This window comes from Manis pentadactyla, chromosome 16, assembly GCF_030020395.1.
Source record: "Manis pentadactyla isolate mManPen7 chromosome 16, mManPen7.hap1, whole genome shotgun sequence".
NCBI classification, from domain to species: Eukaryota; Metazoa; Chordata; class Mammalia; order Pholidota; family Manidae; genus Manis; species Manis pentadactyla.
In genome coordinates this window covers 49849103-49866565 of record NC_080034.1, presented here as the reverse complement: position 1 = coordinate 49866565, position 17463 = coordinate 49849103, and the positions used below count along the sequence as shown (strand labels likewise).

Below are 17463 nucleotides of genomic sequence, written 5' to 3'. Positions count from 1 at the left end.
TGTTAACATACTGAAGCCTGGCCTGCTCCGGACAAATTCAAAAAGGATGTGAATGAGGGAAGACCAGCCAGAGGGTTCGTTCTAAGTGACACTGAAAGGGCTTCTTCTCTTCAGGTGTCACTTCTTTGGCCTTTTCATGTTTCATTCCTCTGTGAGAACAACCCATCTCTCATTTGATTCCCACATCCAAAATTCAGTTACTTATGAGACGCGCACGGAGAGCAGCAAGGACGCAGAGGCTGTGAAGACTCGGGAGAGTGCTTGGCTCGTGGCGACAGCCCAGAGTCCACAACCGAACGCTGCGGAGGAGACCGCGCGATACTGGATCCTGGAGTTAGCGGCGCATAAAAACGAAAAACATTTTTATAATCAAAGCTTTATCCTGTTACCTGAAATCCGTCACTGACTGGCAGGTAAATGGTCTGTAACTTAAATCCCTCACATCCTCCTAGAACAGTGCCTCCCAGTTCGCGGTTTCCGATGAGGGATGGACTCCACCCTCTCATCACACGTCCCGCTCCGAGCGGCAGCCAGGGCGCCGCCGTTTTTCCCGACACGCTCCTGTCACAAAGCCGGCACCGCCCCCGGCCTCCGCGGCTACTTCCGCCCCCTACAGCCGTCAGCGGCTCTGCCGCGCACGTCACGAGGCTTGTTTTCTGGCGTCTCTGACTGGCCGGCTCCTTTTGCGCAGACCTAATGTCCTTTCACCTGATAGTCACTCCCTCAGCCTTGGGACGGTCTGAGACCGGGAGGCTGTAACCTGTGGCTCCACTGGCCGGGGTGCGCTAATATTTTTCTCGTTTCCATCAAAGGACTAAAGTTCTGGAAAAGGAGCCAATCCTGGTGGATCCTTCAGGTGATAGAGACTCCAGGTCTGTGTCAGCCGGGAAGAAATGAGGTGAGTCCCCACCCCAAGGTGGGGCGTGAGGAGGGCAGGGTGAGGCTGGTGCGGAGCCCCAGAGCCCCCACTGCCCCCTAGTGGCCCTTACCTGTGGTCTGCTGTTACTGGGCTTTCCTGTGAAAGACTTCAAATAGAAAAATACAAAAAGTAGTGTAATGGAAACCTGGCTAGGCACACCCCACCCCCAGATTTTTAAAGTTAACTTTTGATAGTGTTTGCTTCAGATTGCCTTTTGAGAAACAACATGGCCAGTTAAGCTGAAAGAATTCCTCGCCTATCCCCCTCAGAGGCAGTCATACTCCTGAAGATGAGTTGTATTCTTCCGGTGCCTGTTCTTATTAAAAATATTAAAAAGTACTTCCCCAAGTATTAGATGCATTATGATACATTTAAATGAATATTTAAGGAAAGGAAAGGCAGTATCAAGTCCTGCCTTTCTACACTGACCTTTTGTATCTCACCTTTTTCCCCACGTGGTAATTGAGTTCGTTTATCTATGTAGATATAAGCAGCTGAGAACATCACCTTGAAAAAACAAATCATGATGTATTCCTATGTTTCTCTGTTGGTGAACATTTACGTTGCGTATTTCCACAGTGGAGAAGAGCTATCAGGTGATCTCACTATTTCTAAGATTTTTTTTTTTTTTTGAGAGGGCCTCTCTCATATTTATTGATCAAATGGTTGTTAACAACAATAGAATTCTGTTGTTAGAATAGAATGCTCAATGCACAATCATTAATCCACCCCAAGCCTAATTCTCGTCAGTCTCCAATCTTCTGAAGCATAACGAACAAGTTCTTACATGGTGAACAAATTCTTACATAGTGAATAAGTTCTTACATGGTGAACAGTACAAGGGCAGTCATCACAGAAACTTTCGGTTTTGATCACGCATTATGAACTATAGACAATCAGGTCAAATATGAATATTCGTTTGATTTTTATACTTGATTTATATGTGGATCCCACATTTCTCCCTTTATTATTATTATTATTATTATTATTTTTAATAAAATGCTGAAGTGGTAGGTAGATGTAAGATAAAGGTAGAAAACTTAGTTTAGTGTTGCAAGAGAGCAAATGTAGATGATCAGGTGTATTCCTGCAGACTATGTGTTAATCCAAGCTAGACAAGGGCAATAAAACATCCACGGATGCAGAAGATTTCCCTCAAAACAGGGGGGGTGAGGTTCTAAGCCTCACCTCTGTTGATCCCCAATTTCTCACCTGATGGCCCCCCTGCGACTGTGCCTGTCTTAGGTTGTTCCTCCCTTGAGGAATCTTACCAGTCTCTGGCTAAACAGTCATCTTCCGGGGCCATACAGGGAAATGTAAAGTTGGTAAGTGAGAGAGAAGCCATATTGTTTGAAAAGGTTAGCTTTTTACTTCTTTGCATATTTATGCCCTGTGGCTTCTATGCCCAGCATTTGTCTTGAGGTATCTTTACCACTTGGAGGAATTATGATACTTGGTAAATTCGATATGAGGCACGAATTCTATTTAAGGGTTGTAATTAGGAAGGAAGAAGAAAAGCTATAGAGGTAGCAGACGGAAGAAAACATGGGAAGACTGATTATTTCTTTGACATATCTTCTTGTAGAGTAACTTAAGCATGTATAGGTTTTAAACAACTAATTAAATTGCACACACACATTAACATAATAGGAATACAGTTACATAACCAAAGCAGATCTATAATTACCAGCCATCTCCAGTGAAGCCAAGAAAACCAGTTAGGCACCCTAGGCATTTGTGAAAATTTGTCTATGATGTGATGGATATTGTCCAACTGTACCTGAACAGTCTGAGAGAAATCAGACAAATTAAAACAACCCATTCCTGGGAACTGTTCACATCCCATATGTTCTTTTAACAGTAGATAGTCTGTAGTTGTGAGATTTTGGAGTGCTACAACTTGCACTTCTCCTAATTCTTGGTTGAGTTCCAACAGTGTAGATCCAGTCAAATTTGTTGTTTTACTATATACACAGGCCAGCTTAGATATCTCTAAGATATTTTTAAGAACTTACAGCCTGTTTAAAGATCCATATTGCTGTCTGACTTATCTAAGGAGGAGTACTCTGGGATGTGTATCACTTCCCCTTACCTTCATCCATTGCATCTTTTCACCATCCCAATGAAGGACTCCCAGATTCCAACAATTACTGAGTGCTGCCAGGTGGCTTCCAGCATCTAGAATTCTGCACTAGCACGTGCGAGTTTTTAATGTTCCAATTTTTGGGTACCATGTCCTTGCCAACCCTTGTTATTAATCTAGCTTTTGAATTTGTGCCAAATAGGGAGTAAAATAGTAGCTCCTTTGTTTTATTTGTCCATTTTTAGAACTAGTGAGTTGTAAATATCTTGAAATAACTTAGCATTTCTATTTTCTCAGCTGTATACTGCCAGGTAATATCCTTTGTCAGTTTTTCTGTTGAGGAAATGAGAATTTTTTGTTGATTTTTCAGATGTTGTTATAGTCTAGCTATTAATCCTTTGTCGTTTCTTGATATTTCTAGTATCTTCTCACAAGTGTGTTGAAGTTTGTCATAGGTCCTTAATTGGACAGAAAACCTTAACATAATAAAATTAATTTGACTGTGTGGTTTGTGCCTGCAGGATCTACTTTAGAAGTTCTGTTTTATTTTCTTCTACAAACTTGAGAGTTTACCTTATACTTTTAGGCACTTAATTCATTCCAATTCCACCTTGGTAGGTGATGATAGGTTGGGATCCAGTTTAATGTTTGTTATTCAGTGAGCTAATTGCTGTGTCACCATCTACAAACTATCTGTCCTCTCCCCATTTATTGGCTCTGCCTTCTTTTCATATGTTCAATTCCTGTATCTAATTGCTTGAGCTCTTGATTACCTTCCAGTATTTCATATTTTTTTGTTTCTTGCAAACTGTTTTAATTTGCATTTCCTTGCCTTTTGCAAGTTATTGGTCATTTTGTAGTTTCTCTCTAATGCCATTTGTTGGTATATCTTTGTCTAGTATTCTTTGGGGTTGCTTTTCTTTACTGATTTTTAAGTGGTCTTTATGTATTTTGGATTCTAATCCTGAGTGATGTGTGAACATATACTTTCTACAAGTGCATTGTATATACCTTAATTGTGATTACAATGCCTTTTGTTTTATAGGAATTGTTAATTTTTGGTTCAAATTTAATAGTATATTATTTTTGTATCTGATTTAGAGGAGCCTGCCCTTCCCTGAGGTAAAAAATATTTTCTTATTTTCTTATGAAATTTTAAAAGATTTTTTTTTCTGATCTGTATCTTTATTAGATCTGGAATTATTGTGCATGATGTGGGGATATAGCTATAATTTTTGTTTGATTTGATGTGAATGCCAGTTAATTCTAGCCAATAATATTTTAATAAAAAGTCAACTTTAAGGAATAATTTGTACAGAGTAAAAGGCACCAGTGTTAATTATACAATTCAACAAATTTTATATGCCCATGGAGTTACCACCATAGTCAAGATATAGAATATCCATCAGTTTAGATAGATTCCCCTGCCTCCCAGCTCCCCATACCCCTGGCCCCAGGCTACCACTGATCTGCTTTCTGTTATTACAGTGTAGGTTTCCCATTCTTAGGATTTCATATGAATGGAATTTGTATCATATGTATTTTTGTATCTGTTTTCTTTTTCTCAGTATGTTTTTGAGATTCATCTATGTCATTGCATGTATAAATAGTTTGTTCCCTTTTATTGCTGTATTTCATTTTATGGATACAATACAATTCATTTATCCACTCACCTGTTGATGGACATTTGGGTTGTTTCTAATTTATGGCATTATGAAAAAAGCTGGTATAAACACTTGTATATACATCAAGATGTGGACATGTTTCCGTGGCTCTTGGGTGGACTTGCTTCTTTCTATTAAGTGTTTGAAATAGCAAAGTGACAAAGAAGCCTACCACTGGAAGAGCGCAGAGACAAAATGTAGTAAGTTGAGCAGTAAGAAGTCCATTTAAGGCAAAAATGCACACTTGAAGTAAAGGGAGTATGGGCAACCTCAGAGAGGAAGCATGCTTAAGGGTTTAGGGTTTGAGTTTTTATAGGGCCTTTTGGGTAACAGCTTAAGGCATGATGTATACAAGTGATTGATAATTCCTTTGAAGTTTAGTCTTAAGAATAGGGTTATTTAAGTGACTGTGTTGGTGCAGATCTCGGTATTCTTTATCCACATAGTTTTATTTGCACTTTGGAGGTTCATCTCCTGTCCTGGTTATAGTTACTTAATTGATTAAAGGGCTGGAAGAAGAGGAAGAATAGCATATAGATTAAGTTAAAGAATAAGCTGGGTAAGTAGATTTAATAGTGGCATGACCCTTGTTCCATTTCCCTGCCCTTTGAAACTTCAACTAATTAATTCACTCTGTGAGTCTTTTCTGGCTCTCTGGTTTTTATCTGGTTAACTTTTTGAGTCCCTTTTAGTGGGCTTTACTGGCTTTATTCTCTCCCCACCCTGCTCATATCTGTCTTTCTGCCTGACATTTCTACCACAAAAACAAAAACACACCAGCTGCATTTCTCATTGGGATTGTATTAAAGCTGTATATTAATTTGGAGAGAACTGATTTCTTGATCATTTTAAGCCTTCTAATCTGTGAATATGGTATGTCTCTCCATTTATTTAGGTCTTACTGAATTGATTTCAAAGGTGCATAAGGGAACTTGGGGGTCACAGGAATATTCTGTATCTTGGTTAGGGTGGTGTGGCATACAAATATACATTTGTCAAAACTCATCAAGCTGTACATTTAAATTTGTGTAGTTTACTGTTCATAAAAGGGACTTTAGTTACTATATTTCTTTCATTGACATGATTCATAATCATCTGAATTGTTTGACTTATGCATCATTTTATCTGTTGGTTCTTTGCTCAAGGTGCTGCATTGGCTCATTATTGTCTTAAAAGTCCCAATACCAACCCAATCTGGGGATAAATCCTGTAACATGGTAGGAAGGGGAGACAAGCCATATATATATGTAGTCAGCAAAGCACCTATGTCAGGGACTATCACATATTTACTACAGTCCCTTTCCTTTTCTTTCTGGATTCAAATTTAGACTCCTGCTAAGCCTTACTTGTCAGTGTGTGTGGTGAAGTGACTGAGTTCTGGTTTATAGGAGGTGGGCAAAAGTGATGTGGACCCTTCCACACTTCCACCTACCAGTCACAATACTCCATACCTTTTTTTCTCTTCAGGCTTCCTATATTAGAGACCATCACAGGGCATCCTTGGGAGCAGTGACCTGAAGATGGACAAGCCATAGGATGGAAGGAGCTGCATCTCTGAGTCACCACTGGAGAACAGTCACCCCCAATGGATTTGGAGAGAAGTCTTCTCTAATATTCACTTCTAAGTCCCCATTGTAATCAACTTCTTTTATTCTCCTAGCACTCAGTGTGGTTTAGGTTGAATTCTAGATTCTTATAATATCTTGGACATGGATAATAAGGAAAAGACCTTCACAGATATGTAAGGCAAAGCAGATCAAGACAAGCAGAGCAGGCTGAGTGCAGTAAGACTTCACAGGGTAAAGGACGGCCTTGCAGAAGAGCAGAGCAGTGGTGCAGAGGTAGGCCGCTGAAGGAGGTAGGTCCTCGGGTCATGCCAGTACCCACCAGAGATTGGCAGCACTATTTAGAGAAACTGAGAAAAAGCTCTACCTACTGCAGTCACAAAAGACTGGGCTCAGAATGGTGGGTAAATCAGGGATTAACATCTCCGTTTGATGGATGAGGAAATTAAGTTTATAGAGATTAGAATGTTGACCTAATACAGTACCTTATTTCATGGTAGAAGCACAGTAAATATTTGTTGAATGGATGTACTAATCTAAGACCTTTAATGCTTAAGCCTCTACCAGGGATTGAAAATTTGCCTATTGGGTGATCTGTAGGGCTGTTACTGGTAGTCAGGAAGACATGTGGTTGGGTACAGTGTTTTTAAAAGTTTGGATGTTAAGTGTGCTCTTCAGTATGCCCTGAGCCTTACCACTCCCTACTGCCTTGTAACTCACCCAGTTACCATGTAACATCATCCATCTCTCTCCTATGGCTTTAGTTGTATGGATTCCTTGCTTACACTTTCCTGTTCACAAGTCCCTCTTTAAATAGAGTTTATTCCTAACCCTGTCATTAGCCCTTTCCCATCTCCTTCCTGCAGTTATCTTCCCTCTTCCTCCCTTTATCTATCCACATATGTCCTCCGTATTTTCTCGAGCTTCTTAATGTTATAAACATAAACTTAGGCAGCTGTTTATAATATGATTGAACTAGGAAACCTGTGTAAAGAATAGAATTATACCATATCTACTTTCTATAACTTTGTGTTATACATATTTAAAACATATAAATATTATTGTACCATGTGGTTATTATGCAAACAAGCAGTGCTTATAAATTATACTTAAGGTAACTTTTATAAAAATGTCACAACTGCCTGGGTATCTTGCATGACTCATTGTATTTTTTCTTAATCTGCTGAACAAGGGGTTAGAAGGGGTCATCTTTAAGGAGCTTTACAGGTACACAGCCAAGGTTCTGTGATTGCATAGTTACTAGTCAGATGAAATGTAAAGCCAGGAAAAGAGGAGAGTGATGTAGTACAGGGTGGAAGTTGCTTGATACTAACTGGGCAGAGTTCTCCCAGAGACCTCTTCTGTAAAAGAAGCTTAGGAACTTACCTCGCTAGACTACTAGGCCCAGTTTCTATGGAAATCCTGAGACCAGATAATCAGATAAAGCTTTACATCCTCATCCTATTCCGTTCTTGTAACTTTCTGGTCATGATTCTCTCCACAGTCTGCTTGGTGCCCCCTCCTCTAGAACCTCAGGTGCTTAGGATCATCCCTTTTACCATACCCACAATCCACCCACAGGGACTGTGTTGTGTGGGAAAGGAACTCCTTCTGCCTCATCCTCTTCTTGCGTGCCCCAGGAATCAACTCTCCAGAGAGTGTTGCTTTTTGAGGAAGTCTCTCCTGGGTTTTGTAGTTAATTCTCTTCCCAGTTCTGCACATTGGCTTTTACAGATCTCCTCCACCATATCAGGAGTTACTTTTACCAGAGGAACTTAGCCATATTTAAAGAGAAAGCCAGAACTGTCAGTGGGAACTCCACCAACATGAAATCAGTTATTTATTATTATGTCCTGCTGAAATATGGGAGACAAGGTAGTGAAAATTTTAACAGCTGGGAAGGTTTTGTGTGTTTCAGTGGTTGGAAGACAGAAAAACAAAAGCTTAGTAAGCTTTCTGAGTTCAACTGATAATGTGTGAACTGTCAGTATTTTCAAACTAGCCATTGCCTTTGTGAATTATGTAATAATCCAAACAAAATTTCACAAACCTTCAAATCAGTTGAAACCTAAATGTGTATATTTGATAACAAGAGCAAAAACCATATTTATAATATAGGAAGCCCTTATATTTCCCTTACTTGATAGTAAAGTTTAAGAGAAAAATGTGTTTGCTTGGGAACTTTTTAATATTTCCCAAACACATCTAGCTAACATAAATCTGATTAAATACTTGTCCTATTAAAGTAGAAACATATATTTTGGGAAAAAAAGAGGGGGTTATGTCAGCATTTCTTAGACATGTATATAACAAACAAAATTTAAATAAGCTTGGGAGACTATTTCTACTCATAACTACTTTAAAGTTGTGGGCTTAATCTCCTAATTCAAATATAGTTTATGGCTTCGTAAATTAGGAAAATCTGATAGAGTCAATACAGTAATATGGTGAAAACTTCATAAATGGCCAGAACTTTGGAACATATTTGAAGAAATCAATTCTAAAATAGCCAGTACTCCGTATCAGGAATGTATTAATTGTAAAATTAGTTAGGGTAACCAAAATGTTCTGGAATTGGTTCTAACAAAACAGATGAGTGAATCTGAATTAGTTATCCTAAGAAGTTTGAGGAATTATTTAGCAGAAATAATGATTATTATGAACATACGAATTAGTAAAAATGGTTAAGAAAGTGTCTTGCCAATGGCTTTCAGCCCCGGGCAAGTTTGCTATGGATTCAATGTGACCAAAGAAATTGACAGCAAAACGTTCTTGGGGTGAAAGGGTTATACCCAACTTTATTCCAGGTGGCAGGTCAGTCACTAGAATCCCATTCACTCAGAGCAAGTGTGCATGCAGCAAGCCGGTCTCTGCCTCTGGGCCCCTCTGCCCGCACAGCCGTCCTCTGGGCCTCTCTGCACAGTCGTCCCGCACAGACATCCTCTGGGCCTCTGTCCTTGGTGCTGCCACCACTCCAGCCTCTGCTCTGCTCTCCTGCAGCCTTGCAGCCCTGCCACTGTGTGGCAACCAGGGCACTGGGCGGAACTCTTATATAGAGTCAATAGCCATGTATGGCCCACAGGTGTGCAGTGAGCTAGTCAACCAGGGCCAGGTGAGAATCCTGGCCACAAGAATTCTCATTTTATCCACAGAAAGCAAAAAACAAAATTGAATATGTTCTATGACAAACTGGAAAATATATGTGCAGATTTATAAAAATTAGAATTTAATGTAGAAAAGTATAGTTACTCATTTTTTTCTGAATTAAAAAAAAGCCTTTTTGAATGGGTAGCCTTTTTTTCAAAGTGCTTAGAAATAATGCACAGGATGGTTATTGAAGGCCTCCTTTGTGAGCCTTCTCTAATTCTGTGGTCAGCCTGCTATCAGCCACAGGCCTCCCTCTGCTGGGCAACTCTGCACACACTGAAAAAACCTTCATTCTGTAAGTCCTCTCTTACTCCAGGTGAATACTTCCTTTTGGACTCATATTTTGCTTTCTTGAAGCCCTGTACCCCGTAGTCTAGAAGAATAGGCTTATTCCCTTCAGCTGTATATCTCATTCTGAATTTTACCTTTTAAAAACATTCTCTGCATATATTCTGGAGTAGGTTGCCGGGTACGGTTGGGAAGGCCTCTCTTTTATTGGTGGAGATATGAGAGAAAATTGTGAGCTGGAGAAAGGGGGTTGAGAAGGTGGAGGGAAACTGACTAGAAACTCAGGATGGAGATGAAAAGCAGCATGTGCTGAATATGCACAAAGGGTTTTGAGTCTGTCCTATATCTTGTACCATATGAAGGGCTCTGCAAGCAGTGAGAGTCCCTTTCCCTGAAATAGGTTCCCTCTGTTTTAATTGAGAGTTTAGCACAAGCTCTAAAGGAAATGGTGAACTTCACAGCCCTCACACTCCCAGGCAAGCACTGTGCTTAGTGTTGTGGACCACAAGACAAGCCCATAAAGAGCTTAAATTAGTCACAAGCAATAATTTAAAAATATTATGAACATTTCAGGAGGAACATGGATGGCTCTTTCTTGAGGAATTAATTGGCCTGCTTCCTTTCTCAGAATGTCAGGAAGGGAGGGAAGAGCCCTGAGATCCCAATGAGACCAGCAGAGCCCCCCAGCTCCTAAGCAGAGAGAAATCTCTTAATGAGGCAGTGGGATTTCCAGCTTCAGGACTGTTGACTTCTCAATTTATTCCTTCAGTCTGAAAATTCAAGACAATTTTACTTTATGATGTTGCCAGAGTGCAGATTAGAATCACAGAAGCAAGGATCCTGGCATTTGTTAAAGAGTAACTTTGCTTGTTCCTGGATGACTTCCCCCTACATTTGTAATTCAAAGTGGAAGTCATAGCTGTTTCACTCTTGGTTACTTACATAATCACTTAGGAGAAGTAATAAAAATTTAGTGTAAGTATGGGAAAATAGACATAAAGTGGCTAACAAAATATTATTGATGGTTGAAAAGTGAGTTAGCTCTGATGTGGGAATATGCGCAGAGGACTTAGAATTGCTGCAGAGTTTATCTGTTCCCACCTCTACTTTCCTTCCTCAGCAGCAGGCCTCCCTTGCTCATTACTTTAGCCACTGTACTGTGTTGGCTCATCGTCTTTCTGAACTGGTAATAAACTGTTGTCTCTTTTCACCTGTACCCAGATGGTTAAGCATAGCTGATGAAAACACCTAACCTTGAATTTTTTTGGCCAATATAAATCTTGGCCATGAAGGTCTTCTTTACTGCCCACCATTCCTGAGTTTCTCAGATCTGTTGTATTTCCACTTTACTCATTCAACAGATACTTAGTAAAGTACCCATTTTGTGTTATGTAGGCATTGAGGATTCAGTGGTGAACAAGCAGCCTCTGCTCTCATGGAACCTATATTATATATAGCAACTGTTTCTCCTCTCAGAGCTTTGGCCCCCACCAGCACCCATTTTCAGCTGCTATTTTACCTCCCACCTTCACGGGGACGGTAGAAGCAGTCACAATGGTGCAATCACAATGTGAACTTATTGACTGAATTGTATTTGGCGTCTTTTACTCTGAGTCCTGTAAAATTGAAGAGTGCCAAATTAGGATTCCTAACACGCTTAACTGAGACCAAGTCTTTAACTGCAAAGAAAATAACAAAGGGGTTATTTACAAAGGAATGGACAGGCTGTTACTCTCCTTTTGGTATTTCAGTCCCCCTTCTGCTTTTGTCCTTTAATAATTCAAATAACTAATTAACCAACATTTACATAAAATTCTTCATGGTAAATTTCAGTATGGTTTCTGCCTAATGATTGTACCCAGATGGACACACCCTGAGGCCTAGCTGCACCATGGATATTGGGCATCTCAGCACCTGTCCCAGGCCCTCTACTCATCTTGCTGTTTCGGAAATCACATTTAAACGTGATCTGACTCGCATTCCTGCTCTCCATGTCAGCTGCTCTTTCAGTGTTCCCATTCTTCACGAAGGAATGTTCCAGTCAACCAGCTTATGCCAGTTAAAAACCATGGTTTCATCCTTGACTGGGTCACCTTCCTCATCCTGGCATCGGAGTGTTGCTTCTACCTTCTAATTCCTTAAACTCATCATTTCTCTCCAGTTTCACTGCTACTCTGTGGCTATAATCATTTGTCATCATTCCTAGTATTACTATGACTGTTTTTTGCCCTCATTTCTGCCTTACTTGGTCTACTCCACAGAAAAAGAAATATAGATCTACAATCCTAACACTAAGGAAGCAATATTGATCAATAATTAAATAATTGCTGAAGAAGGAATGGCAACATATACCAAAGTTTCAACAGGTTTTATAGGCTATGGGTTTAGTAAAAGTTAATGAAGTTTATTCAGGGCCTTGAAAGATGTGCAGTTCTTTGGATTTTAAAGAAAAGGGGAGAGGAGAGTTCAGATGAGAAAAGACAAAGTAACATAATGACAAACTATATGATTTTTGTTTTGTTTTGTGGAGGGGGCAGGAATGGTGGTAATGGTGGTAGCAGTGTTACGATATGAAAGCTCCCAGCATGGATGGCTCTCAGATGGAAGTGCTGAGGCTGGGTATAGCTGGACAGTAAGGTCATAGTCTTGGTCTACAATGCCAGTGAAGACCTTACAGGCTTAAAATCTGCCACAGGGCAGCTGTGTTCTGGTTCCAGGGGTCAAGGAAAGGAGAAACACCTCCCTTGGAAATCTCACTACCTCAAGAGGTACCCTTCAGATATCTCAAGTCCTTTGTGCTCTGGGGAAGGAGGCCCTTGATTGATAAGGCAAGGCTTTTATGCAAGGAACTAAACCACATCTGGGCATAAAATGAGAAGAGTCCCTGTGGGTAGGGGTAAAGGTCTCAAGGACATTCAAGGAGATTTCCAGCCTATTTTGTGTGTACCTTACCTCTCTACCAAAGGTGTCCTGAAATGAAGGTCCAATTTCCTACATATTAAAAGTGAAATTGTGGCCTAACTGCCTCTTATGTTCTACTTTGTCCTAAACTCTTTAGATGGTGGTGATTTTCTTCTCTCAAGGAGCTTTGTGGTTCCCTGAAGTTCGTGTGTTAATATCTTCTATTACCTTCTAAAGTTGCAACTTGCACTGAAATTTCCAGGCCTGTGGGTAAAAGAGAACACAAAAAGATGTTTCTGCACCCTCCCCTTCCCCCAGCCTCTGGCCAAACTTTTTTTAACCTTTGTTCATATTCTTGAATGGGGTTAAAGTCAGAGTGTGTGGAGAATGTGTTCCCAGTTCTTGGCCTTCATAGAAGCTGGTACATGACATCAAAACCACTATGGATTTGAAATTAGGTAGACTAACCAAGTGAGAAACCTTATGAAATTGCAAATCACAATAAACTGTAATGAAGTTTTCTTACGAAGCAAACAGAAGCTGTATGATGTTTAAATGATGCTAGTACTCATTAGAGGCTCCTACTTTGAGAGGCTGTTCTCAGACTGTTATGACCTAGTAAAGTTCAATGTGGAGCTCTGAAGATGGAGAGAATGACATGAAAACCTGTTCTGGTAGTTTGTGCCCCTACCTGGGTGAGAGAAAGCCTATTAGGAGGCATTTATTGAGAACACCCTCAGAAACTAGTGGTATGTTGATAAATACTTCACAATCAGTTTTCAAGAAAACAAAAACCACACACACACACACACACACACACACACACACACACACACACACACACACACACACACACGCATACTCAAAACAAAAACAAAAATACCCTGATTTTTAGTGTTTGCCCATTTCTGTGAAATTATTCCTGCCATACTTCAAACTATCAATGTGACTGAACATGGAACTGGGAAGAAATACTCAATTGTGTGCCTCTGTGCATTTTCCATCACACAGATACAAGAGACGTGAACAACCTCATGAATAATGATAGTAAAATATTAGATGTAGGTATTCATTAACTTTGTTTTTTCTATGTAAGTTATTTAATTGTAAGTTTATTTAGTTTTTAATAATCACTAAGTTTAAACAACCAGCTCACAAAAGGCCTGAAAATTTAGCAGTTAGCTCTTGCAAACCAGTATGATCACAAATCCAGCAAATGCAGCCCCCCCCACCCCAAAAAATGAAATGGTTGGTATTCACATTGAGGAAAAAAAAACAAATTTTGCTGATGACTAGGAAAAATGTTCTTTAAAGAATAAAGAATTATAGAAATTGGTAAGTTTGCTTATACAACATACCAATACATTTCTTCTAGTAAGATCTAAAAAATGGAAGTGAGAGCGTATGCCATTCACAACAGAAACAAGCATATAAAATAATTAGGAATAGAACTAAGAACAGTACATGGCTTATATGGAGACATCAATAAAAAAGTAAGACTATAGAAAAAGATCCAGTATACAAGAAATGATTATTAACAAAGATGGTATATCTCAATTAAGTGGAAGAAATCAATGGAATATTTAATAAATGGTATTAGAACAACTGGCTATCCATCTGGGAGAATGTAAACTTGGACTCTATCTTGAACTACATAAAATAAATTCTAGATAGATTAGAGACCTAATTTCTTTTTTTAAGCAGCAAAATTTTTAGAAAAACCTAGGAAGCTGAATAAATAATAGAGGGGTGGGATTTAGTTTCTTAACATTAAGAGTAGAAATCTGGAAGCTAAAAAAGAAAAGATACATTTGTGATTAAAACATATAATTTAAAAAATTTTATGCATTGTACATAATACATATAAATGGAAAATACACCGTAAAGAAAATATAGGGGAAGAATGCCAAAATTAGAAAACTATCTGCAATACAGGTGATGAATATAAACTTCATTTTTCTATTATAAAACAAAACAAAAGCCACAATGGAACAAGAAAAAGACAAACTGCCCAATGAAAATATGAGCAAAGAGATAAATGGGAATTCTCTAAGGGTAAACTATAGGGGTCAAGGAGCAGGCTGCCCCAAGATGTGCCATTATGACATGCAGATTTTCTCAGAGTTGAGAATAATCACAACCCAAAAGACTGAAACTTTGACCTCCCTCTCTTCCAATGCATAAAAATAATTTAGAAGGCATGCTCAAGGAGGAGAGCTATCACCATAGATAGCTATATTATAATGTACACTAGGCATGATAGACAAGGATGTGGCTACATCTGTTAAAATTCCTCTGTGCCCTGTTGATTTCTGTGTAGCCCATCATAATTTTTTTAACCAAACATTTACTCCTTTAACATTCCTGTGAACTGCTTCACTTTCCCTTTGAACTCTCTGATCCCTAACCACTTCTCCTTGGTTCAGGGTGACCTATATATATACCTCATTGTTCCTGACTGTCTTTGCAATCCACGTGTATGGCTTCCCGGTTTGTAGGGAATTAAACTTTGGTGTTTTTTTTTTCCTCTTCTGTCTCATGTCAATTTCATTGTAGACCAGCTTGAAGAACCTGGAGGGGTGGAGGAAATTTCCTCCCCAGCATACTCAAATGGCCAATATAACCTAAAGAAAGGATGCACCAGTGGCTGTGGTAATGCAAATCAGAGGCAATGTGAAATAACTTTACACCCTTTAGACAGACGTAAGTAAGGCCCCTCTTTAATGGTTGGAATGGAGAGAGGGGAGCTATTTTCAGGATCTGTGAGCACCAGCTGAAATTTAAAATACAGTCTAATCAAGCAATTTCAGGGTTCGAACTCCTTCGCACCATGGTCAGCAGCAGTAAATGGAAACATCAGTGCTTATGAGAAAATGGTGCAAATTATGCAACTCCACGAGAAGGCAATAGAAAAGAGGATTTGACGTGAAAGGATTTTTGAAAGACTTTCTAAAAGAGAAAAAGCAAGATGCAGATAAGCATATACATATAATTTCACCGTTTTGCAAATACCCCTAACTGAAAACCATGTGTGTATGGATGGGTATAGGTAAAAAGCTGAATTCAAAGGAAAACATTACTACATACCAGTTTGACGGAGGGAGAGCAGGGATGTCAAGTGTCTGTACGGAGGATGTTAAGGGATGGAGGGAGCCAAGTAAAACAATGGAGAAAAAAGGTCACTTTAAAAAATATGCACATATGTAAAAATAAATTTTACTGAGTTGGGTATACGTGAGTAAACATAGCTCCTCAGATGTAAAAACATTAAAATTTCAACCCCAAAAGTAAATTTCAAAAGCGTTAGGAGGCAATTTTGCGGCAGTGTCCATCAACTAATGTGTTGTAGCACCACCACCAGGATTGAAACCCTGCACGCGGTGAAGTATGATCTACCTGGGCACAGGGGATTTTCAAATGTCCAATCAGGCCCATTCTATTACTATAGCGAAACCGGGTAAGGGCTTTTGATTTAGCTGTAAAACCCCATTGCAGCCAAGCTCTTTTGTCCTGACCATGACCGGAAACTAATTTACAGCCTGCAAACCGACACAGAATAAGGCGCCGCGCCAGCAAGAGCAACCCACACCATCCGAGCTCTGCTGGGATGGCGCTGCCAGAGGCTTGCGAGGCCTCTTGTGGTGCTCTCGACAACGCCATTTATACAGGCGCGTCACAGTCATTCCCAAGGACGGACAGCTGGCTCACATCGGAGGGCGTGGTGGAGCTAAGGGTTTTATTGATTACCCTAAAAGCATTTCTGAAAGTAGTAATTTCAAAGATGGCCGCTTTAGCAGTACTGCCCCGAGTACCCAACGTCCCCGCTTGGATGAGGCCACCAGGAAAATCGAGTGAGGGCGTCGTCCACACATCCAGCACTAGCAGAGATAAACCGAAGCTAGAGAATTGCCAATTTTGGCTGTTTGGGGGTATGGGATGTCAAGGTAGTTATGAGAAATTCTCCTAGATGTTTCTTGTACAAGGGTCGTAAGACAGGCAGAACAAAGGACGAGGTAGCTCCTTGAGTTTGCTGCACTTTTAAGCTGCGGACGGAAGTAATTCAATATGATCCTCATGTTCAGCAGATTGGGCTGAGAGCACACTATTACACTTGTTGAGGGCTGAAACTAACAATAGCCCAGAGACTTGCGTGCTAGAGCTCTTCCTTGAAATACGTTGGTGGCTCTTAAAAGAGCCGTTGGGTTACTGGAGAAAGTTTCCAACCGGACGAACCTCTTACTTCCTCTTGGGCGCCACCTTCCTGCGCTTGGCAGTCTTGGGCTTGTTCACCTTTGTCTTGGTCGCTTTGGGCTTCACAGCCTTTGTTTCAAGAGGGCTCTTTACTACTTTCTTAGGCTTCACAACCTTGGGCTTCTTTGCCACGGCTGGCCTTTTGGCAGTTTTCAAAGACTTGACACTTTTCTTAGAAGCAGCCACAGAGGCTTTTTTTGCGATTACCTTGGGTTTTGACTCCACTTCTGTGGTATTGGGTTTAGTTTCAATGGAGGTTACTTTCTTAGTGGGTTTGAAAGAGCCCGAGGCGCCGGTGCCCTTGGTCTGCATCAGGGCACCCTTGCTCACAAGGCTCTTGAGGCCCAGCTTGATGCGGCTGTTGTTCTTCTCCACGTCGTAGCCAGCGGCCGCCAGCGCCTTCTTGAGCGCAGCCAGCGACACGCCGCTGCGTTCCTTGGAGGAGACGGCTTGCAAGATCAGCTCAGACACCGGAGGGCCCGCGGGCCTTTTCTTGGCAGCTACTGGAACCTTCGCAGGCTTCTTCATCTTTTTTGCAGCCGAAGGCTTCTCAGGAGGAGGGGAAGCTGCGAGAACCGGCGGCGCGGTCTCAGACATTGTGAGCAATAGAATTAAGCAAACAGCAAGAACTTGACAACACAGAAA

General features: G+C 40.4%; 1 protein-coding gene and 1 long non-coding RNA gene across 3 annotated transcripts; one reads left to right on the top strand and one right to left on the bottom strand.

Annotated features, from left to right (window-relative positions):
- The first annotated feature begins 644 nt into the window (after window positions 1-644).
- Window positions 645-7378, top strand: LOC118913693 (uncharacterized). Of its 2 annotated transcripts, none has more exons than XR_008994490.1 (3): window positions 645-898; window positions 1404-1515; window positions 6134-7378. It is a non-coding gene; the product is annotated as an uncharacterized LOC118913693 (long non-coding RNA). The 2 variants fall into 2 exon arrangements; XR_005025298.2 differs by having other exon boundaries at window positions 666-872.
- A 6047-nt stretch (window positions 7379-13425) lies between these two features.
- Window positions 13426-17448, bottom strand: LOC118909055 (histone H1.1-like). Its single transcript, XM_057494368.1, has one exon. It carries the CDS (start codon window positions 17413-17415, stop codon window positions 16804-16806), a length of 612 nt encoding a protein of 203 aa, XP_057350351.1. The 5' UTR covers window positions 17416-17448; the 3' UTR covers window positions 13426-16803.
- Window positions 17449-17463: the final 15 nt, after the last annotated feature.

What these genes read in the sequence shown, in the direction of transcription:
- LOC118909055 (XM_057494368.1), bottom strand. Translation starts at nt 17,415, where the DNA reads ATGTCTGAGACCGCGCCGCCGGTTCTCGCAGCTTCCCCTCCTCCTGAG.